Source organism: Phalacrocorax aristotelis, chromosome 21, assembly GCF_949628215.1.
Source record: "Phalacrocorax aristotelis chromosome 21, bGulAri2.1, whole genome shotgun sequence".
NCBI classification, from domain to species: domain Eukaryota; kingdom Metazoa; phylum Chordata; class Aves; order Suliformes; family Phalacrocoracidae; genus Phalacrocorax; species Phalacrocorax aristotelis.
Genome location: NC_134296.1, coordinates 6,326,072 through 6,353,820, shown reverse-complemented (window position 1 = coordinate 6,353,820; position 27,749 = coordinate 6,326,072). Strand labels below are relative to the sequence as shown.

At 50.1% G+C, this 27,749-nt stretch overlaps 3 protein-coding genes across 7 annotated transcripts in view; 1 reads left to right on the top strand and 2 right to left on the bottom strand.

Annotated features, from left to right (window-relative positions):
- Window positions 1-5,113, bottom strand: part of LOC142067391 (complement receptor type 1-like) — a 39,981-nt gene extending 34,868 nt beyond the window's left edge. Inside the window, exons 1-6 of the mRNA XM_075115969.1 lie at window positions 4,896-5,113; window positions 2,896-3,054; window positions 2,194-2,385; window positions 1,561-1,660; window positions 938-1,023; window positions 309-521 (exon numbers count right to left, since the gene is read on the bottom strand). Coding sequence (XP_074972070.1) covers window positions 309-521; window positions 938-1,023; window positions 1,561-1,660; window positions 2,194-2,385; window positions 2,896-2,983 — 679 coding nt within the window. The 5' untranslated portion in view covers window positions 2,984-3,054; window positions 4,896-5,113. The remainder of the gene's footprint in view (window positions 1-308; window positions 522-937; window positions 1,024-1,560; window positions 1,661-2,193; window positions 2,386-2,895; window positions 3,055-4,895) is intronic.
- A 1,580-nt stretch (window positions 5,114-6,693) lies between these two features.
- Window positions 6,694-23,438, bottom strand: PFKFB2 (6-phosphofructo-2-kinase/fructose-2,6-biphosphatase 2). Of its 5 annotated transcripts, none has more exons than XM_075115835.1 (16): window positions 23,219-23,438; window positions 22,398-22,523; window positions 22,185-22,281; window positions 21,705-21,771; window positions 21,476-21,550; window positions 21,280-21,336; window positions 20,674-20,798; window positions 20,095-20,302; window positions 19,748-19,894; window positions 19,077-19,181; window positions 18,299-18,428; window positions 17,462-17,524; window positions 16,823-16,896; window positions 14,912-15,103; window positions 13,384-13,406; window positions 12,653-12,710 (listed from the first exon to the last, which is right to left on the bottom strand). In XM_075115835.1, exons 1-16 carry the CDS (start codon window positions 23,292-23,294, stop codon window positions 12,653-12,655), a joined length of 1,623 nt encoding a protein of 540 aa, XP_074971936.1. In that variant the 5' UTR covers window positions 23,295-23,438. The 5 variants fall into 5 exon arrangements, with proteins under 5 accessions (XP_074971941.1, XP_074971936.1, XP_074971937.1 ...); XM_075115836.1 differs by having other exon boundaries at window positions 12,654-12,710; window positions 13,339-13,406; XM_075115840.1 differs by lacking the exons at window positions 12,653-12,710; window positions 13,384-13,406; window positions 14,912-15,103 and adding an exon at window positions 6,694-10,070.
- Window positions 23,439-23,513: 75 nt separating this feature from the next.
- YOD1 (YOD1 deubiquitinase) lies at window positions 23,514-27,398 on the top strand. The gene is made up of 2 exons (XM_075115844.1): window positions 23,514-23,809; window positions 24,252-27,398. Exons 1-2 carry the CDS (start codon window positions 23,602-23,604, stop codon window positions 24,956-24,958), a joined length of 915 nt encoding a protein of 304 aa, XP_074971945.1. The 5' UTR covers window positions 23,514-23,601; the 3' UTR covers window positions 24,959-27,398.
- The last annotated feature ends 351 nt before the right edge of the window (window positions 27,399-27,749 follow it).

The following is a 27,749-nucleotide window of genomic DNA, read 5'->3' as shown; positions in this document are numbered from 1 at the left end:
GCGTTACATTTTACATATTACCTGGTCTGCAAAGGCTAATAAAATCCCACTCCCACGTCCCTGCTGACTTGGTGACCATGAGCACTCACGGTCCCTGCGAGGGAAAGACCCTAAATCCTGTTGCTGCTACCGAACTCAGAGGGTGTCATCTGCAAGAGGCAATTCCAGCAACATAAGGGACAGAGATGGCTCCAAGGAAGAAAACAGCTTTAGCAGACCGGGCCGTAGGCAGCGACGAAGGGGCTACGGCTGGTGCTGCTGCAGTGCCCCGGTCAGCTTGCAAACACGTGCTCGTGGGAGCAGCTCACCTTTGCACTCCGGGGCTGGCTTGCTCCAGACACCATTTATGTTATCTGTGGTTGTACAGAAAATAGAGGCATCTCCCACCAGCATGAAAGGTCTCTCTCCCCTTCTGACGGTGTGGCACCGGTACGTGACGGACGCTCCGTATTCAAAGAGCTCTTTGTCAGTTCCGCTGTGCTCCCCGTTAGCGATTTCTGGAGGGGGTGAGCACGGTATTGCTGGGAGGGAGTGGGGAGAGATGGCAGAGGGAGGGAAGAACAAAAGAGAAAGAACTTAATTCATTTTGAACCAAAGGTCTGGCAAGAAAAAAATTGAAACAGGAGGTGCCAGAAGGGTCAGAAATTAAGGGCAGGTCTCAAGGGAGTTGTACGCCAGCCCAGGGGCAGCAGAGCTCCGACCCAGGCGCCGAGTGGTTTTGGGATATACCAGTCCTACACGCAGCTGCCTTACTCCCAGACAGCGAGTATTTTTTTCTGCAGGATGATGCAGGAAGAGAAACACAAAGAAAAACAAGTGTCCTTCCGGACTCCACCGTGCATCAAACTGCTGATACCCTCATCAGGGCAACACGGCTGCTTCTTTATCCATCCGCAGTAACATCTAAGCTGTAGATCAGTTAATGAACTCTACTTACGCTCACAGAAGGGAATACGTCTGTTCCATGTAACAGCCCCATCTTTAATCACGCAGTGAAGTTGAGACTCTCCAACCAGTCTGTACCTGCATGAAATAGGGGAGAGGAAATTGCTCGATAAAATCAGTTTTGATTATTACCTATAACATCACCACCAGGACGGTTTTGGCTTCCTTATCATAATTACAGCTGATCAGAAATTTGCCATCAATGTCATTTCTGCAATGACACACTGACTTTTAATAAAAGCATTTTAAAAATAAAAAAAATACAGTTTCTAAGGGAAAATGTCTACTTTATCGGCCGGCTGTGGCTATCACTACAGCTCTGAGTTCAGCATTGATGTTTTTTCCTTCAAAAAGATACTGAAAAATTAGAAATGGTTTAGAAAGGGCCAGGAGAGTGAACTTGGGTTCGGGAAGAACTGCCTCAAAGTACAAGATTAGGAAGACTCAGTCAATCCTTAAAGCCCTCAAAGGAAAGCTTAAAAGATATTTCAGTCAGTCTGCAATTACCTACACCAGTAAGGCTTTTGACAGCACGGGCTCTAATCTAGAAGGAAAAGACTTCAGAAAAATCTCTGGGGAAGAAGAGGAGCCATGCCCTGAGTCCTCCCGGCTTACCCGGTGTTGCAGGTGAAGTTCACTGTTGAACCAAAACTCAACTTTCCTGTGAGGATGAGTCTGCCGTTGGGCGGCTCTCCAGGGAAGGCGCACGACTTTGCTGGGGGACAACAGGACTGGAGTTGGTTCTTATTTCAGTTTCTTAAAGAATCAGGAAAATGCAGCAGGAAAGCAGAAGAATCTTCCAATACTGAGCAAGGGGATGGACAGAGACATCCAGATTTCCCCTCCAACCCTAAATTATTCCATGATTCAGGATGCTGTTAAGACTTGCATCACGGCCTGCAGCCAGCCTCTGCAGCCTAAGTGGGGTTTTGCAGTAACCCTGGCAAGCACAACAGTGTTTCTTCACAGCTAAAGGATTATCCTCCTGCAAGCCTGAAACGCTTTTTATGAACCAAGAGTTACAAAGCAGAACATCCTTTGAATCCTCAACCAAACCCAGCAGCATCGAAGCAGATTTCAGTTTTTGCCATCATTGGTAGTACTTAGCGGAAAACAGTCAGCACTTCACGTCAGGTCACTCATCTACCACCATCCCAGGAGGTCACTTTGGATACTGCTCCAACAAAATGAGCTGATAGCGTCAGCAAATAAAAAACAAAGTCAAAACTCAACCCAAGATATACTCACGTGTACACATCTCGTTTGATCCGTGCCACTGACCGTTCCTTCCACAAACAAAGAGGGTTTGGGTGTTAAAATTTCTCACGTAACCTGGACGACACACATATTCCACCACTGAACCCTGGGGAAACGTGGTGTCGCCACGGAATTTCTCCTTGAGTTCCGCAGACGGGAAACGCGGCGGAACAACGCAGATACCTACCGACAGAAACGCCATCAGAAAGATGCTACAAGGAAAACCAGTGGGAGTTCAGGCCTGATTTACTCAGAAGGTCCAGGTGAGGACACTTCGGTGGCCTTAAAACTCTTAAAAGCTAGAAACAAAGGAGAAGCACAGACTGTGACCGGGGATGGCCGAGGCTGGTGGGGACAGGGGAGGAGCATCACCCCAAGTCCTGATAGCTCTTCACGCCTGACCCAGCGGCTTCAAAGGCTGGTCACAGAATCCAGATTAACCGTTTTATCTCCCCAGTTAGTAGAAATCATTGCACTTTTTTCAGCTGGAATAATTTTATGGCCGTTTTACACCCAAAGGAACAAAAGGCAAAGGAAGGTGGATTCCGATCACAAAGATTTACAACATTCTTGAAACGCAAAGGCAACATGGGAAAGAGAAGGGTCCAAGTCTTGTGAACCTCAGGAGAAGGTTTTCCTTTGAGGGCTCTTAGTTCATGCTGACAGACTCGCTCCTTCCTCATGTTCACTTACTCTGGACAGCCACAACAACAGCGGCGGCAAGGAATAACCCAAGCACAGCAGCGTGATCCCTCTGCCTCCCCGATTCTGAAGCTGGCATCTTTCCTTATTCCAGCCTCCCTGTCCGGAGACCCCACAGAGGTTACCACATTCTTTTCCTAGGCCAGATGTCTGTAAAAATAGCAGGGGGTTATTTACACTCAGTATAAGCACAGCTCACATGGGCAGGTCTCACTTCTCCATCCCTGCGCGGTTCCTACAGTCGTGGCTGGGGAGCAGAAGCTGCGGGAGCTACTGCAATACTCTGCAAAAGAGGGGAGCAGCTCCTCTGCTGGCTCCTCTCCTGCCAACGGGACCGAGACCCAGCACAGAGGAGCTGAGCTGCTGGGGCAGAGCTGACGGAGGTGGGGAAGGCTGGCTCCAGCAGGGCAGACCCAGGGACGTGAAAATACAACGTAAACAGGACAATTGATTGTAGATGTTGAGCGATTCCCATAGGCTTTATTCCACTAGTCTCACTTATTTGCAATTTTGAGAATGAAGCTTTTGATTAAAATTAGGAAAGAAAAAAAAGACGGGAGGGAGAAAAGAGAAAAAGGGGGAGAAAAGAGAAAAAGGGGGAGAAAAGAGAAAAAGGGGGAGAAAAGAGAAAAAGGGGGAGAAAAGAGAAAAAGGGGGAGAAAAGAGAAAAAGGGGGAGAAAAGAGAAAAAGGGGGAGAAAAGAGAAAAAGGGGGAGAAAAGAGAAAAAGGGGGAGAAAAGAGAAAAAGGGGGAGAAAAGAGAAAAAGGGGGAGAAAAGAGAAAAAGGGGGAGAAAAGAGAAAAAGGGGGAGAAAAGAGAAAAAGGGGGAGAAAAGAGAAAAAGGGGGAGAAAAGAGAAAAAGGGGGAGAAAAGAGAAAAAGGGGGAGAAAAGAGAAAAAGGGGGAGAAAAGAGAAAAAGGGGGAGAAAAGAGAAAAAGGGGGAGAAAAGAGAAAAAGGGGGAGAAAAGAGAAAAAGGGGGAGAAAAGAGAAAAAGGGGGAAAAAAGAGAAAAAGGGGGAAAAAAGAGAAAAAGGGGGAAAAAAGAGAAAAAGGGGGAAAAAAGAGAAAAAGGGGGAAAAAAGAGAAAAAGGGGGAAAAAAGAGAAAAAGGGGGAAAAAAGAGAAAAAGGGGGAAAAAAGAGAAAAAGGGGGAAAAAAGAGAAAAAGGGGGAAAAAAGAGAAAAAGGGGGAAAAAAGAGAAAAAGGGGGAAAAAAGAGAAAAAGGGGGAAAAAAGAGGAAAAAAAAGAAGAGAAAAAAATATACTTTTGTAACTTGTCAGATTTGACTTAAAAGCACTATATTGCCAACGTAGTGTCTTTCCCAGCCAGCCATACACATTAATACCTGCAGGGCCATGAGTTTATCTATGCCTTCTAGAAAAAGTCTCCTGAAACTTATCTTATGGGTAAAATGTTTTGTTTTAGTAATAAATCTCTTGGAAGCTACTTCATAGTCAGATGAAATGCTGCCGGGGTCGGTACAGTCCCCTAACACCACGTTACATGGGAGGAGAGAGAGAGAGAGAGAGAGAGAGAGGAGTGTCTAACCAGAAATGCAACGGTTTTGAGCAAATGACTCCAACTGGAGTAAAGCTGCAAAGCACATGAGTCATTCGGGAGGCTGAATTGCTTTCCAGAAGGGAATTTAAGTGCAATTTAGACTAACCTGGCACCCCTAGAGATCAGCAAGAGTTCTCACTGACTCTGTTATCCAGGATCATCACTGATGAGCCTAAACCCTCCCAGTGTTCTGTACGCTCCAAGAGCCCATCTTCCTCCTGGAAACAAGAGTCTGTCTTGATGTTTTCTGCCCTAAACCTAACCCTTCTCGTGGATGTTTCATTTCTCTGGCTTTCCTCCAGTCCTTGTTACAGCTTTTGGTTTAATTTGATTTAATTTACTAATCTTTGTGCCTGCTAGAGTTGCAATCAAGCTCCAGTCCAGTCCCCACAAGCAACGTTACCTACAGCTCTACGGCTTGAGTCATCTTACCTGGAGGTCTGGCGGCAGACGGAGAGACCCGCGCTTTCGGCCCCGACAAGACAAAGCGACGGCTGCCTTGTCCAGTCCCCCCGGCTCCGGGCACTGCAGCGCTGAAGGAGGAGTTACGATACGCCTACACACTCAGATATGGCTCCATGCAGAAAAATTTGAATTCTGCAGAGATCAGAGTTTTGCCAGCTGACCCATAAATCATTAACTTTCCCTCTGAGCAAGAAGGAAGTAGTTTATTCAACCCATAAAGCAAAACACTAGAAAACTGAGCGCGACACAAGCGTATGTTGAAATTGTTTGTCCTCTGTGCGGAGCTGCCAACTCCTTCCTGAAACGATCCTGGCTGAGCAGGTTGCTGCCCATCCTCCCTGCAGCAACGGCACCAGCCACTGCTGGTCCCCGGGCGATGCCCAGGGACCTCAGCCACACTACGGGGGCCACCGCAAGAGGCTTCAACCCTGGGCCATGTCAGCCATGAGCTCATCCCTTCTGACCTCAAAAGCCTATGGCCAACATTCAAAATGCCATTTCTTCAACCAGCTCCACCTAATCCCATTAAAGCGACACCAGCTGAAGCTCAGCAGCGCACGAGGTCCCAGGGAGCATCGCTTAGAGCTGGACACCCAGGACCGTGATGGGAAACCCAGCTGCCCTTCATCGGGGTTTCCCATCATGGGAAGCTGTTCCTGGCTGTCACTGGTGGGTCGTTTTCCAGTAACAAAGAGTTTTGGCAGAAGCTGCAACCGTTCGCTCCATCTGCACTCTGGCTGCACAGTTTCATCCAGGCTTGAATCACCACCAAGAACCTGGCAATGGCCTTGTTACCCCAGGTTGTGCTTCTCACAGGTAGCGGTTTGTTCTGCCAAGCCCGAGTTTTCTTCCCTACACCGAGTGGGATATTCTACCTTTCTGAAGTTCACCTGGGTCCACGCCAAAATGTGATGAATGGGATTTAGTTCTTGCTCTGTAGAAGACGGCACAAGGCTGCCTCTCCTCGCCCCACAAGCAGGGGCTTGCTCACAACAGGCCCCTCGTCACTGCGGAGCAGGTGCTGACCTCCACCAAACATTTACAAGAACCCAGTTAATTGCAAAGACAAACGTAGGCTTTCTAGATTTGTTTTTTTTCCAGATGACTCAAAACAAGCTGATTTGTGTGCCAAAAACTCAGCAGTTTCCCCACAGGCACCCGGGAGGTTATTTAGCACCTGCACAGGGTGGTCACGGTCCGTGAGCATCAGCCAGGGCACAGCCACACCGAAAGCTGTTCCTGCTCCGACGGCTGCTAAACACCCCTAAGACCTCCTCAACCTGCAGCGGGATAAACAGGATAATAAGGGTTTTCCTTGACCACATCCAAAGTCACTTCCCTTCAGGCTGCAGCTGGCGAGGGACCAGCTGGTTTCCAGCTGCAGATGCTGGAATCACAGGTCAGTCACTCCAGTTGCTCCTCTTGACTTCTTTTTTTGTCCTAGAAAGATACACGTGCTTTAAAATAAGTGTTCCTACCCCAACAGCTCCACAGGAAACCTGAAATTATGAAATCCAATAGCACCAATAAAAAACACCCTTAAAATTGATGAGGGAAGGGAATGGCAGCAGTAGCTCCGGGCTGCAGGATTCACCATTTCCAGCCCAACTCCCAAAAGCCACGGACGCTGGCCCTCCCCTGCAGACCCCCTTCCTCCAAACGCTTTCCACAGACTCCCTTGAATTCACCCTTATCTCACAAAATCAGCACACAAGAGAGAGTTATAGCAAACGATAATGGAAAATAACAGAGGAAACCAGATCTATTTTCTTTTAAAATCTCTTTATTGTAAATAAATGCTCACGGGATATTTATGCTCACGTGCACAGGGTACACAACATGCGGCACATGTTCACATACAATGCATTTTTTAAAAAACCTAAAAAAGCCATTAGAAAGCAGCAGAGTAGCAAAATTGCAAGTGGACACGTAACATCCATCTCAAGAAACACTCAATACAGAGATGCAGTTTGCAAACAGTGCTCTGAGAGACAGAGGAGCAGCGGGAGAGCAGAGGTGGCACCTGCAGGGCTTGCCCAGCGCCCTCCAGGGGAGCATGGGTGGGAGTTTGGGACGTACCCCCGGGGCAGGCGGTTCCTGGAAGCGCTGGCAGCGATGCCTCTCCTCCCAGGGCTGCTCCGCGGCCCCACGGCGGCTGCGCTGCCTTTCCCCATCACCCACCGCCAAGCTGCCGGGAAGGGGACGGCTTACAGAGAGGTGGCAGCTCCGACGTCACAGCCAGCACAAACTCAAGCTACCTGGGCTGATTTTTAAGCCTTTTCCCCATCACTGGCAATAGAGCTGGAACAGATTTTGCCTGAGCAATCACTTTTGCCTAAAATGACCCATACGGCTGATGGGGCAGCCAGCCCCTGGACCGCAGCTCAGGGGCAGCGACGCGGGTCCCACGGGTGGCCCTGCCACTGCTCACTGAAGGTGACAGCAGCCACCACCACCTCTGCTGATAGAAATGGAGAGGAAGTCAGGGGAAATAAAGAAAAACCCCCACTCGTGGTGCAATGCTCACGAAGGCACCGAGCTGACCTCCACACCTCCACGTTCACCACCTCCGACTGCCCCAAGACAGCAGCTCCGGTCCCACTGACAGCACGAGCCGCTGCTGATCCGCAGTTCAGGCACATTGTGCAATCACTGTTTATTCTGGGGTAATTTGCATGCACGGTGCCAAGGAAATCAGGTGATTTCAAGGAAATACCTGGCACGGGGACCCACCAGCCCATTTGGGACTGGGGACATGTGTGGGCTCACTGGCATCGCCCCAGCCCTGCCACCCCTAAGAGCTCGGGGCTCGGCAGGACCCCGGGACCTGTCACATCAGGTATGATTCACCTGCACGGCACCAACGATGATCACAAATCTGCTGCTGCTCTGCTCTAGACACACATATTTACCTTTTGAAAGTTAAAATGCAGGAGGAAAAAGCTATAGTCAATTAAAAGCGCTGAGGCACAAATGCTGCCGTCTGCAGAGACGGCTGAGAGGCTCCGTCCCACGGCCGAGCAGGCCACGGCCAAAGCAGGGACCCACTCGATAGGAGTAGGGGGCCTACAGTCAGTGATCCAAACCTGCAGGCCTGATTTTTAGCAGTGATTAAAAAATTATGACCGCCAACATATTAGCAGCTACATTCATGAATCCTGGCGGGTAAAAATACATATTTTTGTCTCCTTACAACCATTAACTACCCAATGATACAAATATTATTAACTCCTTCGCAAGTAATTACAGCAGAGTGTGCGTAAACATCCTACAGTACGTTTCTACTCCTTTTCCCCCCCGCAGAGCCGGGGGTCTCTCGGCAGGAGCAGCCAGCCTGATGCGGTGCAGGTTTGTGCGTTCAGAGCGTTACTGGAGAGTGACGGCGAGTATTACCTGGCAACAGGCTCTAAATCTCTTCCTTCAACTTCCCCCAACTCCTCTATTTTTTTCCAGGCTTATTTCTAAGCACTGTAAGATTTAAAGCAGAAGAAAACACGGCGCTGCTCTTGCAGAAGGCTGCAGCAAACCTGGCGGAAACAGCCCGAGGAACAAAACTAATAAAACTCAGTTCCTCAACCACTGGTTTTCCTCTCTCCGTGGCACAACTGCTTTAGATCAACACACGCTTCTCCTCCACGTAAATCCTAAGGGGTTAGAATTAGAGCCTGGGCCTTTGCCATGGACATCTTTTCAGCTTTATCAAATTAAAGCTCTGGGAGTGTTTAAAACAACTGGGTTTGAGCTCAAAATCCCCACATAAACCTCAGGCTTCCGGGCTGCTGAGCTCCTCTGCAGCCAGGGCGCCGACGTGTCTCAAGCACAGATCCCCACTGTGGGTACGACCAACGTTTTTTTACTCATTTAAAATAAGCAACTTGGGTCCCAGAAGTTGCTCATATAAATCCCGGAGTCACTAGAAACAGGCCCAGAACAGGCTCCCGCTTTGTACCCAAATGCTCCTTTCTTCACCCAACCTGAGGATTTTGCCCTTTTTGCAAGAACAGGAGTGGGATAAAACGGAGTTTGGCAAAACACAAGTCAAGACTTGTGGGGAAAAAACTGTAAGTTTGGGGTTTCGGTGGGGATTAAGTAACACGCAGCCACCACACGCTGCGCCACAGGGGAGTTTCACCGTCTGTGCGCTAAGTACTAAAGCAGCTTAAACTTAAAGGCAGCATTATACTTCGGTAACATTCACAGCTTATTTATAGGCAAGTTTAAAACTTCTTGTGAGCCTAAAATTTGGTACGTTAAAAAGAAAACTGGTAAAAATCATGTGCTACTTGTAAATCCTGCACATGCAGCCCCGCTGTTCCCAGACACCGAGTGAAGCGGTGCTCTGATTTTTTCCTGTTTTAATAGAGAAAAGCATCCATAAAACCCGGGGAAAAGATAAAAATCAGTGAGAGGAGAAGGCTTAGATCAGGGAGCAAAGCTAAAGCAGGACTTGAGTTCAGATTCAGCAGCACTGGTAGCTACGCTGGTGCCAGCGTCAGAGCTTTTATTCCCTTCTGCCCCCCGGGATTTGCTGACCTGACGGGTTCCTTGCGTTACACCTTGTGCAAAAGCCTTCCCAGAGCAAAGGAACGGCCTCAGCCTGGGGGGGGTGTTTTCAAACCAGCAGTCATGAAAGCAAAGCCAAGTATACCTGGAGCAATTTCAATGGTTAAATAACACAATAACTGCATTTGAACTTGGAAATGGGTAAATAAAAACCTGGGGATTTGGTCTGATAATGTGTCTTTCATAGAAAAGCTGCTTCGGTGAGTATGGATACGACCACTTGTCCTCGCATACGCTGCGGTTAATTTTGCCACCCAACCAGGAGGAAAGATGCGGGACATATTTTAACGCCTCAGAAAGCCCAGAGATATGTTAGCTCACATATTAAAAGCAGGTTCAAAAATCTCCATAATAAATTTTCTTCAATCTCATGGACAGATATGTCAGCATTTGGAAAGAAAATACACACAGACAGACTCTAAAAACATATTTGAGAGGAAAATACTGGCCGAAGCGGCGCGCAGCTCACTGTGCTCCAGGGGTGCTCGAGTCCCGTCCGAGGGCTCTTCCCGGCCACAGAAATCCCAGCTGAATTGGGGATGGGAGCACAAACCTCTACACCTTTAAACCGGCCATCCTCTACAAAGGAGAGAGAAACGGTACAGGTTATAACAAGGGTAAGTCAGGAGATGGTAAAGCAGGGGAGAGCAGAGCTCAGCTCAGTGCTGGGGGACGGACAGACAGACCCTCTGCAGCGGCAGGAGGATCCAACCAGCTCCACGTAGTCGGTTTATGTGACAGCAACCGCCTGAGGATTAAACTTATTTACTCCTCCCTGAGCAAATAACAAGCTGCTTCACATTTTCCATCATCCTTTAACCCTCTTGCAAAGCTCCGCATGAAGAGTTTTCCCAGTCTCAGCCCAAGACCGTGCAAGCTCAGCTTTACTGGACTATCTCATAGGACAGAGCAGGCAATAACGAAGCAGGCTGGTTGTTAGGGGTATCTTGCTTTTATTTATCTTCTCCATAGGAAAGTACACTTCCAGGACAAACGTAAGAAACAATAATAATTTTGCATATTAACCACAATAAATACTTATAGCTTTGATAAAACTCCCTCCATTGCCTCACCGAGGGTCCGACAGACGACAGGAACGCGCTCAGGTCAGTACAAGTGAATTCTATATTTACAAATGCAATCGCACAAGTTAATCTGACAGCCAGGATTCCCTACAGCTGCAGCTCGTGCCATGTCTCAGAGCACAGAAAATGCTCGGAAGGGCTCCGATCCGCAGGGTGTTTAGCGCCCGCTCTGCTCAGCTGCAGCGCTTCTGGAGACTGCAAACCGATGTGCAAATCAATACGTGCAGCTCCTCGTTACCTAACCAGCACTGTTTTGCAATAAAAAAAATGGCACAGCTATCGAGCCAGTTTGCTGATGGTTAACAGTAGGCATCGACACTTAAAAATCCAACAGTCGGGAAATCCAAACCCTATTTATTTCTTTAAATTACAAGTGGAAAATACCTAAACAGCTTTCTCAGCAATGACACTTAAAGACAGAGGTAATCCGTGACAGCTGCTCACATGCTACTTTGTCAAGCAAACCACCAGCACTAAGAGGGAAGAAGGTTTGAACTGCAATCAAGGAAGTTGGACCAAGTTCCCTTCATTTATCTGCAACCCCCCCCCTCGGAAGTCTGTTATTTGTATAAACACAGGGCGAAACAGAAACGCTCGAAGCACAAGGTTAGGAAAGTAATTCTGCAAAGCTGGCATATACATTCATTTTCTAAACTCACAGCTCCTTTCGGCTCAAGTTAAAGGCAAATCCGAAGGGGCAAAGTTTAGATTTTTAGCCTGTGGATAATTTTCCTGATTTGATTCTAAATGACTCAGTACACCATGATTTATCAGATTTATCACAAGCTCCCCCAGCTCAGGTTCTTTCTCCTTTTCCCCTCCTTTTCAACATTAAGGCCTCTGAAACCCACGGAGAAAAGGCAGCTTCAGGAGAAAGACGCCCTTTTTGCATCGCTAGCGGTTGGGCCATTCCCGAGTCGGCCGTCCCGACGCGGGAGATGCACTAAGGCAATCAGGGAGCTTGATGCTCTGTGCGCTTCCGCAGCTCTGGCAGGACAGTCGCGCTGCTTTGTCAGTAAAAAAACCCTGCACCATTATTAAAAACACTATCACACGCTAGAGATTAGGAGAACAGAGGCATGCAACTTTAGGATCAATCCCATACCTTTGTATCCTACAAAATGCGCGTAAATACTGGCGATGCAGAAAGACGGGGCAGTTGAGAAAATTGTTGGAAGAGCTTCATTTCAAGGACAAAGTGCAATTAAAGTAAAAAAGCTGCACATCCAAATCGCTAAATACATTCAAGCAGGAATTTCTCAGGCCTGGAGGGACGCTGCCTGGGCAGAGGTAGGAGCTGCACCTTCCTCCCCGTGACGGGATGAGCTGCACCCTGCGGCAGCAAGACCTGCGCCCCACCGCTGCCGGGACCACCCTGCACAGCGGCACGGGAGCCCGTTCCCCACCCAGACCGAAATCCTCTCTCAACACTTGACATGTGGAAACTGAACCAGCTACCGCTTTACCTTCTCAAGCTAAACCCAGCTCTCCCTTTGGCGCCCAGGAGCGAGGGGGTTTGCTCAAAGCCCCGGGGCAGAGGCAAAGAGGGAGCAGAGCTTTGTCAAGAGCAAGAGCAGGTCAGCCATGACCCTGGCAGCCCACACGCAGCGACCTGAGGCCTCCGAGGATGCAGCCTGTGCTACCTCTGAGCCCACCCTTAGGCACCGTCACCCTTGGGTGCTCCCCGGCACAGCCCACTGATCTGGCACAGGGAGACCACCACGCTCCCGGAGGCGGGTGGAAGCAGCCGGGGGCTGGGGGTCACCCCAGCACATGGGGACGAGCACGGCACGGTGCAGAGGATGTGGCAGACACGCCACCGAGAGCTGTCCCACAGCCCCACGCAGCGACCTGCCGTGCAATACGGCCGGGCCCCCAGGCAGAGCATCTGAATCACAAAGAACAACTACAAGACAAAAAAACATCAGCGTTGCATGTACTGCACGAGGCGAAACACCCGACAGGCCAAGCGATGGGATGCAGCAGGGTCTGCCACAGCCACCAGCAGAGCAGGGGCGCAAGGACGGGCCTCGGGGACGGCGGGGGGACGGCGAAGCGAGGGCATCTCTGGCATTTCTACTTGGGGGCCGAGAGGGAAGCCAAGGTCCCGCGGGTGATGCTGGCTGCTGGCGCCCTGGAGAGGGGGGACAGACAAGGGCACGTTCTCCCCTTAGTGGGAGGAAGGCAGTCCTGCTCGCTTTGCCCCCAAAGATGCCTCCAAGAGGACATGACGGTGAGGATGCGGTGACAACTGCCACCAGCACAGAAAGGTTTAGCCACCCAGCTGCTTTCCAAGCATGCGCTAAACCCACCCGGCTCCCTCGAGTCACGGGGAGCTGGGGCTGAGCAGCTCCACTCCCATCCAGGCTGCGATCCAATGACTCCTGCACAATCCCTGCGGTAAGTATCATCACCGCGCTCCATCCCAGGCAGAGAAGAGACGTAAGTGGGACCTGCTCAGTACGAGCCATATGGCTCAGCCCAGCAGCACCAGCACAGAGCACTCCCACATCCTGGCCCAGGGAAAGAGCAAGCCCGGGGTGAAACGCACTTTTGCGGGCAGCCAGCACAAGCACGATGCACCAGTAAGTCCAGCTGGAGCCCCTGGATCAGGGCGATCAGCCTGGTAACATATTCCTCCCCCACTGAGGTCCCCCTTAATGACAGGTTATTATACAGCAAAAGACTTCCTTCTGCTCCATGCGTTTGTCTTCCCCCAAAGTAGTTTCCATGCAACATTAATCAAGAGAAGTCCTACTTACTAAGCCAAAAGAGAGTACATACAAGCTGCTTTCAGTGGTACTCACAGGCAAGCACTTCCCCCTTGTGGCTGCGAAGGAAAAAGAAACAGCACAGGATAGCTCATAGTGCATTTTAAAGGAGATTTTAAAAATAATAGTAAAAGCAGCAAAGCAAACGAGGAATGAAGTGAAGCAATCCCAAAGATTTCAAGTTAGGGGGCTCAGGGCAGGCTTGTATCGCAGCAGGAGCCGATACAAGGCATGGGCATCGCGTGCTGCGGCGCCCGGCCACCGCTGCTCATCTCAAGGGCTCCATTCAGGGGAGAGGACTCGGGACAGCACGATTCCCGGCCGCCCGCCCGGCCCCAGAACCCAGGGCTTCTACAGGCTCCTTCACCCCAGAGCTGTCAGTGCTTCGCCATTACGATGGGTACAACTGCAAACTGGGGGCAGTCGGGGTGGGGATCCCCATCCTGGGGCTGCCCGGCTGGAGACACCCACGAATTAAGTCCTCGGGCAGTCAGGGTCCTCTCCATCCAGACTCTTCATCCAGAACCACTGTGGGCCAAACCCACCCCGATGCAAAGCCCTGTCCGGTTCAGTTCCCACCAGGGCCCCAGGGTTTTGGGGATGTCTAAGCCTTCACCAACTATGAAAACACCAGCCACGTTCACCTGTGCCGCATTGCCCCTTTTTTCCCCACTCTCCGGCCACTTACACTGCCAAAGGGAGGAGGAGAACACAAAGCTGGGCTCACTGAATAGCTTGGAAAACATTAACCTCTAAAGTATCCAAGATTATTTTTAAGCAGCTTTGATAACGATGGCTGTCTCTGCACGAGGAGCCCAGCCAAGACCTCCTCAAAGCCCACGACACACCTCCCTCACCACCTCACCTGCCGGGCAGCAGCCTGCAGCCCGCTCTGCCTGCCATCCCCCAGGCACAGAAAAACCTCCTGATTTAGCAGAGAAACAATTTTAAATGAGCAAAGAAACAAAGGGGGCTTCGCATGCAACACTGACGAGGACCTACGTGCTTCTAAACTAAAAGAAATGCCAACTGCCAAAACGCAAGCTGCTTTAATTTGGGCACCCAAAGAGCCCAAACTTAGTTCAAGAAGGTGCTGACATCGGGATCTGCAGGGAAACGAGCACCCACAGAATCACAGGCACAAAGATTTCCTACCCAGTCGCTCTGGGGCGAGGGCAACACTTGGCTGCAGTATCAAAATTAGGACACAGAGGATACTTTTAAGTCTTTCCAATCAGATTTTTGCTGGAAAGCAAGATATTACCCAGAATTGGCCACCCTATCAAAACCCTACTGCACTCACGGAAACTCGCCTGCATGGAGCCTGATTTTGGCAAGCCACTGGCACCACAATTCTAGTTTAATGGGGCACATTTTGGTTTTTTGGGGGGTTTTGGAGTTGTTTTTTTTCTTATTTATTATTTTTAAAGGGAATCTAATCCAGAATGATTTTCATGTGGGAACAGAGACAGTGATTAAAACCCTGGGAAGGGTCTGTATTTCAGAGAGGACCAGCTACAACCGCGGGTGATGGTGGGGAGGGGGAGTGTAGGGAAGGTACCACCTGGACACCGACTTGCAGCTGCGGCCGGTCGGCCCCATCTCGAGGTTCCAGGGACAGGAAAGGACCCAGCGGGTCGAGAGGTTTGCTCCCGACGCTGTAATGTCGTGGGCGCTTTACCGTGTCCGCGCTGGCCCGCGGCGTAAAGCTGTTTCTTCTCATCTTTACAGGAGCTTGGCTGGTGGGAAGGTTGCTCTGATCCCAGATGGAGGGTATCGCAAGGAATGAAGAGGGGGAACCACAGTTTAAAGCCACATCGCGCACCAGCACACACCTCCGGCATCCCCACCCACAGGCACCCCCAAGCCCCCGGCAGCCGGGGCTGCGGCTCGGCGAACCCCGCATCAGCCCACGACGGCTCCGTGCCCTGGCTGAGCACCAGCCGTGGGAAACGACCTGCTCTGTCAGTTAATCTGGCTCAGAGTCCGCTAAGAGTCTGCTTTTTTAGCGGTTTTACTTCCCTCTGGGATTTTTTTTGGCTTAGATGGCTTTGGTTGGTTGGGTTTGGCTTTTATTTTTTTAAAATTTAAAAAAAATTTTTTTTTTCCCCTCCGCACAATCAATTTAGGGGGGGAAAAAAATTCCCAACCAAACAATCAAATAGAAAACTTTCCCTTCTTTGCATTTCTTCTGCCCCAAAGCTGCTGCGTTGCCCAAGTAAAGCAAAGAACAGCAGCAACGGCCTCCGACTTCCCCGGGTGGGCAGCAAGGATTTCAACACAGGCACCGCACAGAAGTCGCAAAGCGATAAACGCCCAACTGGAAACCACCAGAACGGAACCAGCCGCAGAAATCTTGCCGAATATCCCCAGTTTAGCACTCCACAGTCAGCTGGGTTTAGCTCTGCAAACCCTCCTGCCACAGACGCGGGTTCCTCGTTTCTCCACCCCTTGTTTACGGTCCCTCGGCAAAGGGACTCCTGTACGCTGGAACACAGAAATAACCGCATCCCAGGCAACCAGCCAATGGCTCTTTATGAAATACAATAACAAGAGGCAGCTTAAAGCCTAAATGTACCAAAAGAACTTCAAGAGCACAAACCAGCTCTCCGCTTCCCTGGCTCGTGGCAAAGCGAAGCGCGTCGCGTTTGAACGGGGGGCTGGCAGGCGATCGCGACGCAGCCTTCCCAGAAGCTAGCACCTGAAATAGCGGCCACTGCCGCGGATTTAGCACGTAGGTATGTGCTTTGCTGAACAAGGTAGATGGCCGGTTATCTAAGTCACGGGAGAGACAGGATTTCATAAATAAAGCTAGTCAAAGGCTGAAGCGCTTCCACTGCTCCTGTAAGCTGACGCCCAGTGCCAGGGAGGTAAATAGGACCTTCCGTTGTGGTATACACAAAGTTTAGGAACACCATTGTCTTGCCCTCCACCAAATATTCGTAAAAAGGCTCACAAAATCTGCAGAGACAAGGGAAAAACCTCCGTTCCGCCCAGCTACCGGCACAGGGCAGCCAGCCCGGCCCCCCCCGAGGGCTGCATACGCCGCCCAGAGCCCGGCCCAGGCCCAGCCTAACCCCGCCTGCAGCTTTAGAAAGGCGAAAGCTCATCAAGACAAGAAGAAAATTAACTTCAAACATTTTGGCAAATCTTTTGGAAATTACCGCGATGAATGCAAACAAGCATCGACAACAGACACGTCACTGCAAACTGAGAACGAGACCTGGAATTTAAAATATACGTCCTAAATTTGCCCAATCTGCCTCCTTGAACAGCTCTGAAAAATATCTCCCCCTGGCCTGGGAAGCACGTGAGTTCAGCCTACATTTAACCCTGCTTTTGGGGATTATTGCTGAAGCAAGTCTTTCTGGTCACTAAAAGCAACTGGCCATTTCTAGCAGGTATTTCAGAGTGTCTCAGCTTAGGTACCTCTTTTTCTAAAGGGAGAAAGCCAGAGCTGCGCAGCGAAACTTACTGAGTTCAGAGAGGGTTTGTCACGGTGGGTGTTCACGGCTTCCACGTTCAGGGTGATCGTCTCTACTTTACAACCTTTACAAAAAGAAAGGGAAGGAGGAAGAGTAATCTATTAAGTAACTATTTTTTTTCCTAAATATTGAGAAACAGCATGGGAAGTGAGCAGGAATAAATTTGGGGTTTTTTTTTTTTGGTTTTTAAAAATAAACCCGCTCATAAATAAACAGTTCACCCTATTTACAGAATTTCTACACTTTAACTACTTTCTAGCTTTGACCTTCAGTGCAAAAGCGCAGGTCTGTGTTACGTAGACTACAGGTCTATACGGAAAAGCCATTTTTAACACACTGCCCCCCAGAGCCAAATCCAAGTTTGGAGGCACAAACAGCCTCCATCAACAGGCAACACCCACAGGCAATTACCACTTGCTTACAGGAGGGGCCCTGGGAGAACACCCCCACGCATCCCGACTCCCGCTGTTCCCCCAAAACCCTCCCACTTGCCAGAACCTTTTTCTATGTCCAAAAGATTACCAGAAGCATTTATAGCAACTCCAGTTGCAGCCGCACACACAGACTTGCCCATCAGATTTGCACACACATGCAAACCGGGGTGGGGGGGAAGAAAAGCCAATATTTACCGTACGCAACAGGCGTGAGCTTGAGGATGGTGTGGAGGGGGCAGCGCAGGTAGGGCAGCTCGTCTAGGACAGAGGAAGGTGTTGGGGGGGGGGGGGCGTTAGGGCTGCCCACGCCACCCCCCAGGCTTCAGGTGGGACCTTTCACAGAGCAAAGAGCAGATGCCACCTGTACAAACGCCTTGTGCCCAGGGTAGGTGGTGTCACAGCCCCCCCCGGACCCCCAGCCGCCCTCCCCCACCACTGCCAACGCACGGGGCCAGGGGAAACCAGCAGCACACGAGTGGGAAAACACTGCAGCAACAGCTGCCATGGACCCCTGGGAGTTTTAAATGAAACTTTTATTAAAGTTCATTAGCTTTATTAGAAGCTTTATTAAACTCCTGTACCACTCACTGGAGTTTCAATAAAGGAGCTTGCAGCAGACTGGAACTAGCTTCCAGGCCAGCACGCCAGGCACAGGATCAGCATCTCGCTGAGGTGCGGCACCACTGCCGCCCCTCACAGGCCGCTGATGCGTCAGAAAGCTTTTTCTTTACATTAAAAAAAGATCATCTCCCAAAGATCAGGCAAATGCTACTGGTGGGAACGGCTCCAGAAACAATTGCTGAGCACAAAAAACCAGCGGCGCAGGCATCTGCGTTTCTCACAGAGAGCTCCTCGCTAAGCTCCGAAAGGCAATGGTTAAAGTGTTTCAGAAATGTTTTCGTTTTTACTTTTTTAAGCAGCTCTTCCCTCGGGAAAAAATCAAAACAGTAATTACAAGCCACCCTCCCAAAAGCTCCGTGAATGAAGCAGCAAGAGAAACCAGCCCCTAACATCACACATTTATTTTTGTACCTGCACTCTTGTCAAGAAAATAAGCCAACAGGCACCTCATAACCGCCTGGTGGGAGATAACGAGGACGTTGCCTTGCCGTTCTAGCTCCATAATTACCGGCTCCAGGCGCTGGACCAAGTCCTGGTAGGACTGAAAAACAAAACAGGAATTTTTCAGGGGGTTTTGTAAACAGAGGTTTGAAGCAGAAGTAGCAATTAACACAGCTTCACCATTCAGGAAAATATCAGTTAAAATATCAGAATGCAGAAGTTAGGGATGATCCAGTAAATACAGGGGGAAAAAAAAGCAGAAGGTGACATTTAATGTCAGCAACCCTCAGATTACAGGAGGATTCAGATTACTGGTAACTCTTAACAAGTGCAGCAAGAAAAACAAATAAAATACTAAATTATACATTTCAACAAGGTTGTGAAGTAAAACCAGAAATGACTCCATACCACACCCACCGCCGTTTTCTTTCCAAGATGTTTTTTTCCTAGTGACAATCCAGGCCTCGGCCAAAGGAGCAACGATGCAGGAGCCCCTCTGGGTCTGAGGGGAGCATCGAGGGGCTCGGCAAGTGGCCCAGTTAATATGGTGGAAAGGCATCATTTGCCCACCACGACAAAGGAAATCAATAAACCTTTCCTCTAAGAGAGAGCCGGGGATCATAGAGTTTTCAGTTTCTCATATGAATATTGGCAGAAAAAGTTAAAATTAAGTAAAGTCCTTCAATTCTACACATATATATCTCTTTTACTTATACTGTAGCTTCTTGTTATTTCTTAAGGTCTTCACCTCTCCTCCAGGATAGCGATAAAGGTATTTCTCTTGATCCCTCAATGCAAACTCATCTGGATACTTGGCTTCAATTTCTGCATAGGTCATTTCTTCACATACGCCCTGAGGGAAGGAGAACTAGTTACTACACACTTTGTTTCAAGAGGTACAATGACGCAAAAAAAAGAGGCAAGTGGCTGAGCTCAGTAATCCCTTTATGTGGCAAAAATGCTGGGTTTCGTAACCGATACAGCCGCACACCCAGCATCTGTGCGCTGCACGTCCGGGGTGCTTTGCAGAGGATGGGCTTGTGGTTTTATTTCAAACCAGGGATGGAAACGAACCTTCATTTCCACAGCAACAATTTCTTTTGCCTGAAAGAATTAGAGCGGGAGCAGTAACCTTTGTCCACCCAGGAAGGCGTTACAGCCGGCATGACAAATGCCTGGGCTGTTCCCTGTTTTCTCTCTCAGCACCAGCTGGCCACGCTCCCGGCAAGGTCTAGCAGCATCAGGCATCGTCAGCCCTGCACCAAACCATCCTTATCCTCAGGATGATGGCAAGAGTACACGATACCCGGACGTGACTATTTCCTGATCATCTATAAGCAAGTTCATCGCGATAAATCTATCTTTAAACATTATTTTCCATCTAGAAAAGCTAAGGGCTTCAATGAGCGTTTCACTCACAGCATCGATCTCATTGAGAATCTTCCACTGCTCGTACGTGACCCCCAGGGACTCGGCCGTCTGGATCGTCCTTTTCAGCTGGCTCGTCCACACCTTCAGATCAACAATTTCCTGCTCTTCGATGAACTTCTTCAGCGCCTGAGCAAACTGGAAAAAAAGTCAGGGGAGGTTGGGAGGGAGCAGGAGCTGCCGCTGCCGTTAAAAGCATCATTTCAAGGGCTGTGGCTGTCACGGCAAGATCCAGCTGCGGGGCTGCCCCTCGCAGGAGTCGGATGCAGAGCCCGGCTCTGACCCTGGTCACGCAACACTTTACAAGTACAGCAACCCGGGTGCTGCCAAACACGTACCTGCTTCCCACGTGGTGACAGACCAGAATCCCCACCAATCTTGCCAACAAGATTATATTCACTCTCACCGTGTCGGCAAAGGTAGATGGTACGTGGCTGGACATGAATGTTCATTAGGTAATAGACGATTTTACTCTGGATGTAATCTTGGACTCTGTTTACTAGGAACCGCTGTCCCACATTGATCACTTTAATGAAGGAAAGATCTCTGGAGTCAACATAAAATAAGAACACCCACACGACTGGTTTTAAAAATGAAGCATGTGCATCTGCGGGTGTAATCTAGCTATCTATCCTCTAGTAAAGGCATCAGCCCTACCACTGGGTTGCTCCAGCAGACAGAAGAGACACTGAACTGCCGTGCTTAAACAAAGAGCGGCATTACGATGCAGTACACTAGAGAAAAATCCTTTCAGATTTGTACCCGAGGATATCACCTTCACAGGAGCAATCGCGCTTCGGGAGAGCGGAGGCTGCAGCAGATGCCTTGCAGCATCCTGAGCCAGAGAAGAGCAGCGACAAAGCAAAGCAGCTCACGTGCGCGAGGGCAAAACGCAGCCCAGCCAGGGCTTCGCTTACTTGTCATACGCATTGGGATCGAGAGGCTGGTAGGTGACCTTGTAGCACTCAATCCTCTTCAGGAAATCATCCATCACGTTCTCCCTGTTTCTCTCTGGGTAGTCGGGGCTGGAAACTTTCACCTCCTGATCAACAGACAGCGACGCTTTGTGAGAGTAAAGCAAACTCGATAGGGAGCAAAAGCAATGCTGAATAACATTATTCTGCCCTTCTGAAACAAATGAGCATTGTTTAACGCTGCCCTGTGGAAAAACCTGCTCCTGGAGAAGAAACAAAGGGTGACTCTGAAGGCGCTGTAGCGCTTGGCCCCGCGACAGACACAGCTGGCTCGCTTTTAGCTGTCCCTGCAAGCCACTCGCTGCCTGCCTTCCCTTGACAAGGCGACACGCTTCAAGGTCAAACATTTTTCAGCTTCATTTGACTTCCACGTTCTCGCATAGCTAAACGCATCTCTAGCTTTTATAAACCTGCAAACCTTCGCTGCTTATTTCCAAGGTGAAACGTAAGAGCAAGGCATTTGCAGACACTGCCGTAAGCTGTCGTAGCTGGCGACCCTGCCCCGAGCACCCCCCGGTAAGCGCTGGGCCTGGAAAATGCAGCACGCACCAGGATATTGGCAGCAATGACTTCTGGATCGTCGCAGACAGACTCCACAAAAAACACCTACAAAGAAGGCAAGGAAGCATGTTTCAGAGAGTCCAGATCTCTACCCTGAATCAAAGCTCAAGAGCTCCTGCCCAAGGGAGCAGCGATGCCCCTCAGTGCAAGAATTCCAACCGCAAAGTAAATACAGCGGCGCTACCTTGAAAGCATTCTCCTTAGCAAAATTTAAGATCAGGTCCCGCCTTTCTCGAGTAGTGTTGGTTGCATCAAACACCTACCAGAAAATAAATAAGCAGCAATAAGCAAGTTTATCCAAGACTTTTCAACCAGCCCCAAGTCATCTGGGATTCCAATCAAGTCCCCAAATGCCCTGGAGCAGCTCTGAACTACCCAGATATAAGCCCATGCTTAGCCCAGAAAAGCCTTACAGCTATTTGCCCGCACTCCTCCAAGAGATAAGCCTTCACATCTTCCAGAGCCACTAAGGCACATCGTCTGCAGGATAAAAAAATGGGTATTGTCAGAGCAGTCGTTTTCGGACGGCAAGGCTTCTGAACTTCTGGGGAGGGAATCAAATACTTTCTCTCTCTCTGCCCGTGGGGCACCCACCCCTGCATCTTTCCAAGAGCCCTGGAGGCTCTGCAGAGACCATAAGGCATCTGTATCTACAACTTGCTTCATATTTCATTCATCGCCGGGCGTTCGCAGCCCCCGTTCCTTGTGCCAGCGACACGACTCCCACGCACAGCCCCTCTGGCAGGATCCCTGCGTGGGCCAGGCTGCGCTACCTCCTGCCCTGGTTTCACAGCCCTTAAATGTTATTTTGTGCTTCTCAAACGCAGAGGCTGCCAAGACCTGAGACTAACCAGACTGCCACGGATCAGCTGGGTTCCCTGACGCTGACTTACTTGCGGATTTCCATGGCTTCTTTGTTATCATGCCTGAAGAAGTCATAGGACTTGTAAGACTTCACCGCTTCCCGGCGATACACTCCTAAATTAAACACTTCACACACACAAAAAGACGAGCGCGTGAGACCGACAGCGTTTCACAGACAAGTCTCGCAGCGCTTTGGGTGAAGGGCAGAGCCACCCCCGCACCGGGCCGGCCCCTCCACACACCTTTGGTGGGCACCCCAATCCAGTTGAGGTAACGGGTGAGCTTCTTGGACACATAGGTCTTGCCGCGCGCGGGGAGACCGATCATCACGATCAGGGTCGGGGAGTTGGTCATGTAGGAAGCCCACGCTGCAAAAAAAAAAAAAAATATCCCAGAAGCCGGAGATAAGCAGCATCACGGAGCGGTTCAGAGCAAAGAGCTGGCCCCAACCCAAAGCCATCCCCCTTGCAGAGCTGCCCCGGCTCCCGGACGGACAGACTGGCTGCTCGACTTGAGGTCTTTTCCAGCCTTAATAACTGTACATCTCCAGGAGCGCCGCCGTGCCCTCGCAGCTAGCGAGCCCTGGGCCGCTGGCTAACGAGGCCATCACCCGCCGCGCCCGATGGGACCGAGACGCGTCTGGGAGCGTTAAAAATATTTACCGACTGGGCAGGAGCTGTCAAGGGCAGAAGAAAGATGTTTTTAGCAAAATGGTCACGTCCTCTCAGAAAACGGGCACAGCGAGCCCAGAAGACGCGCGGGGCGAGGCAGGTTTGGGGGAGCAGCACGGTGCGGGGCTGACCGCAACGCCCAGGAGATGCGGGAGCGGGTGGGGGGGAGGGGGGGGGCAAAGCCAACGCGGCCACGCGGGACCGGCGGGGCGCGGGCACGGCCGGCGCGTCCCCGCGCGGGGTGCGAACGCGTTTTAAGGGCAGCCGCGCGCTTTTCTAAGCGGCACGAGCAGCGTTATCCCTGTAAACATATACATTTATTTTTTTTTTTCCTCTTAAGCATACCAAACGCCCGCCCGCCCCCCCCCCCTTCCCGCGCCGGGGTTACTCACAGCACTGCTTCTCGCCGCCGCGCAGGGCCCCGGCCCTGCCCCGCGTGGGGCCGCCGTGCCGGGGCGCCGCCGACATGGCTCCGAGCCGCCGCGCCGCATGCAAATCACATGCGAACCGTATGCAAACCGCATGCAAATCGCGCCCCGGCTCCGCGGCGCGACGTCACCGCTGCGAGCGAGACCGGCGTCCCGCCGCGCACCGCTCCGCCTCGCGCCCACCCCGCTCCTCCCGCCGAGGCGGCGCTCTGATTGGCGACGGCTCTCTGATTGGCGGCGGCCCGGCCAATGACGGGGCGCGGCGGGTGGTCTCGCGAGAGTGGGCGCGGTGGGAGCGGCGGCCGGTCGCTCGGTGGCGGCGGCGGCGCGGCCCGGCCGAGCCGAGGATGCTGCGGCTGCGCTGCAAGGCCCGGAGCGGCACCCATCCGCTGCCCGGCCTCACGGCCCACTCCCGCCTCCGGGACATGCAGGCCGCCCTCGCCGCCCTCACCGGCGTCCCCGCCCCGGCCCAGCGCCTCCTTCTCGGTTTCCCACCGCGGAGCCTGGACCTCAGCGACGGCGAGCGGCGGCTCGGCGACCTCGGCATCCACTCGGGTGAGAGCCGGGGGGGGGGGGGGCGGCACCGGCGCTTTGAGGCTTCCGCCGGTTGCAATTACCTTAATTACCAGCGGCTGGGGCCCAGCACGCCCCTCAGCGCCCGGCCGTCGGGCCGGTTCCTCCTCCCCGGGGCAGCTGTCACCGCCCGCCGCGGGAGGGACACGACACCGGCTCTGGCTGCGTCCCGGGGTGCGGGGGCTGAAGTGCGGGGCTCCGGCGGGGCTGGCAGGGGACGGGGAGCCGGGACCCGACAGGTGAGTACACCGGAGCCCCGCCGGCGGGTCGGGCTGCTACCGGCTGCTTCGGCCTCGGCAGTTTTCTGTCAGGGTGCCGCAAACAAGCGCGATCCTTAACGCCGACGCAACCGTGTTGTTCTGTTCTAGGATCGCCGCCTTTTAACTCCCACCCGCGTGTTTCTCCCTCCTTCTGTGTCTGACAGGTGATACTCTAATAGTTGAAGAAGATACGTCCAAACCCAAGACCGACTCGCCTGTAGTCGCGAAAAGAACGATGTCCAACGCGGTGAGGGAAGCCGTGCCGGTGCTCGCGAGGAGGGTCGTTCCGGCAGATAACTCCTGTCTCTTCACCAGCGTGTACTACGTGGTGGAGGGGGGCGTTTACGACCCAGGTTGCGCTCCAGAGATGCGCAGCCTCATAGCCCAGATAGTAGCAAGCGATCCCGAGTCTTACTGTGAGGCAGTTCTAGGGAAAACCAACCGGGAGTATTGCGACTGGATCAGGAGAGAGGAGACTTGGGGAGGAGCCATCGAAGTGTCCATTTTATCCAAATTTTACCAGTGCGAAATCTGTGTGGTGGACACACAGACAGTCAGAATCGACCGTTTTGGGGAAGATGCCGGTTACACTAAGCGGGTCCTTTTAATTTATGATGGGATTCATTACGATCCGCTTGAGCGTAAAATCCCCGACTCGGACATTCCTCCCCAGACCATTTTCTCCACAACCGATGATGTTGTTCTTGCGCAAGCGTTGGAGTTGGCGGATGAAGCCAGACGGAAGAGGCAGTTTACCGATGTGAATCGCTTTACGCTGAGGTGCATGGTGTGCCAGAAGGGACTAACTGGACAAGTGGAAGCCAGAGAACACGCCAAGGAGACCGGACACACCAACTTTGGAGAAGTGTGACGTCTACATGAGGATGGTTACATCGACTACCTCACCGATCCGGAATAAAATTCTGGATTTCCAGATAAGCTGTATGTAATCATAAAATTCCGTTCACAAAGCTTGAAAAGCATATTAACTTAATGGTGGCCAAGACGCACAGGTTTGTTACGGTTAGTGACTTTTCCAGCGGATTTGGGATAGGTATCTTCTCGCATGCTAATTTATAGTACTTTGGTGGGTGGCATACACTGGCAGCTAAAACCTGATTTCTGAAATAATCTTCTCTTTGTGTACGTGATCTGAGCAGACACACAAAATCAGGCTCGTTCAACACTAGCGTAAAATCTAGCCTCTAAGTTGCTGAAATAATCGCTCTGTGCTATGCTTTCAGGGTAATTAAATTAATCTAAGCATTTGGGAAACACACATCTCAGCACTACTTATACTAAGAATTAGATTCTGCACACACAAGCAGTTCTTTCAGGGGAAACTGCGCATTTGGTGCACAATTTTTAATGGACAGAGTATTTCCAGAGCTGCCCTGTACTATGTTACCATCAGAAGTAGACTGTATTATTTGTGTGAAGTCATGGCTTTAGAGAAAGAAATGGCCTCTAAGCTTTAAGATAGCCTTCTTTAAATTAATAAGTAGATGGTTAAGTGTTGAATAAACTTACTAATCCTCCGTAGGTAGTTTTTAGTTGCTTGAAAAATAACTATCAACCCCCTGGTGTTTACACTGCATCAGGACATAGGCATGTTTCTTGAAATACTTTGGATTCTTCTTCATAATAGGATCTGAAATTCTGGCAAGAGGGAAATATAGTAGTTAGGGAAGTGACTTAATTTGCATCTGTTAAGTACATTTAAGCAGACTTCACTTGGCTATAGCCGATCTCATGGCCACGGTGTTACTAAGCTGTACCAGATTCCAAATACTGTAAATTCGCACTTTAAGGTATAGTTCTCACTCTTTGCCAGTAAAAGGTTTTTGCCCTTTTCAGGATGGAGCACTGACCTGGAAGGGAGGCTTGAATTTCTTCATCGGCATTCTGCCTTAACGCGTCTCATTTGTCACTGATGACTGTTCAGTAGCAAGACTTTAATTCTGATAATGAAGGGTGCAGTTTAATTTTCAGAACAAAATAAACTGCATAAACTGCCCTACTTCTCGTACTGCTCAGGATCAGGGAGGTCGAAATTGGTTTAATATATCTTACCTCACAGCAGGGTTGTGAGGCTTAACAGTAAGTGCTTTTGGGGTCTTTTAAAAGGTGCTGTAAAGGTGCATTTTACTGAAAGGGATTATTTTTTTCTTTCAAATGCCTGCAACACATACTTGTTTTATTGAATTCTAAAATATTCTTAGCCTGCTATTCTTCTGTTACTGTTTTGAGTTACCTTCCTTGCACTTTTACAAACGGGGAGCAAGAACGCGCATCTTTGGACTCAGGCAGAAATAAACCCACTTTCCAAGTGGAATCTAAGCTCCAGTTTTAAAGGCCTCCATTCGTTAAGGCACCTGGCTAAACTCCTGGTGCAGCAAAAACTTATTTACGATAAAAAGCACGTTTCGCTGAAGTTCTCAGGAGAGGCTCCCAGCTGGACCTTGAAACACAGGAGGGTCTTACTGAAGAAGGAACATAATTACATGAGTGCTTTGCTGAATTGAGGCATGAATAATTAAGTATAGAGAATAGAATCACTGAGAGCACTGCGGACCAGGTTTCTTTTTATTTCAATATTAAAATACACGTTAGCACTGTTGGGAGTTTCCTATAGAAAGCCACTTAGCTTCCAGTGTTAAACCCCACTTTGCTTTTAGCCTGTCATTAGGAAGAAAAAAACCCAAACCCCAACGTTCAGACCAGCCCTCTGGAAGCTTATAAACCTACAGAGATACCTGACAGTTCAAAGGAACTTGAAGATTACACTGTGTTATAACTACTTGAGATGAAATACTGTCTAGGAATGAGACCAAGAGACTGTCAATCCTAAATTGTATTCTCAGCCTTCACACTGAAGCGGTGAGAGGCCTTGGACAAGGAGCTGATCCTCACCATTTGCCATCTGTAAAATGGACATAATACCTACCTCAGAGAGGTGTACAAGGTGACTATCTTAGGGTGTCTTTGAAACAGGAGTGGAAGATACATATTTATTGTCTGCCATGTTTGCAAATGCATTGACTTTGGGGAGAAACACTTAGATTTTAGCTTTGTATCCTGGATGGATTTCTGAGAGTGTGTAAAACTATTTTTTTTTGTATTTCTGAGTTGCAGTACTTTAAAAATTAGTTTTATTTAATCCAGAGTGTTTAGCTTTGCTATATCATGTTTGCATTGGAAATCTGCTAACAGGAATCGGTTCCAGTTGAGGGAAATGTGTTGATATCACTGCTTGGATGTTTTCTTTCCTTGCCTAGAAAATAAAATCTCTTTGGTTAAAAAAAAGTTAACTGAACTGCAGTAATTCATCTTTGTACAAGCTGATACTGTTGCGCGCTGACAAACTCCTTGGAAGAGCAGGTAACCTGTGGTATTGACCGTGAGTTAGAAAACCTTATGTGAGTCTCCTAAACTCTCTCAAACGTGAAGTATCTACGTTATTTAAAATGTAAGATATGGATACATCCGAAGTACAGCTCTCTTTTTCCTAAATGCTGTAGATTTTGGGGTTTTCTAAAATATATTTTCTCCAGCATTTGCCTGCCCTTAATAATACAATTATGGAAGTATCCCAAAAATGGCGTCCTGGTACTAGTAGGATGAACTTCTGATTATCACTAATACATTTGCAGTGAACCGTC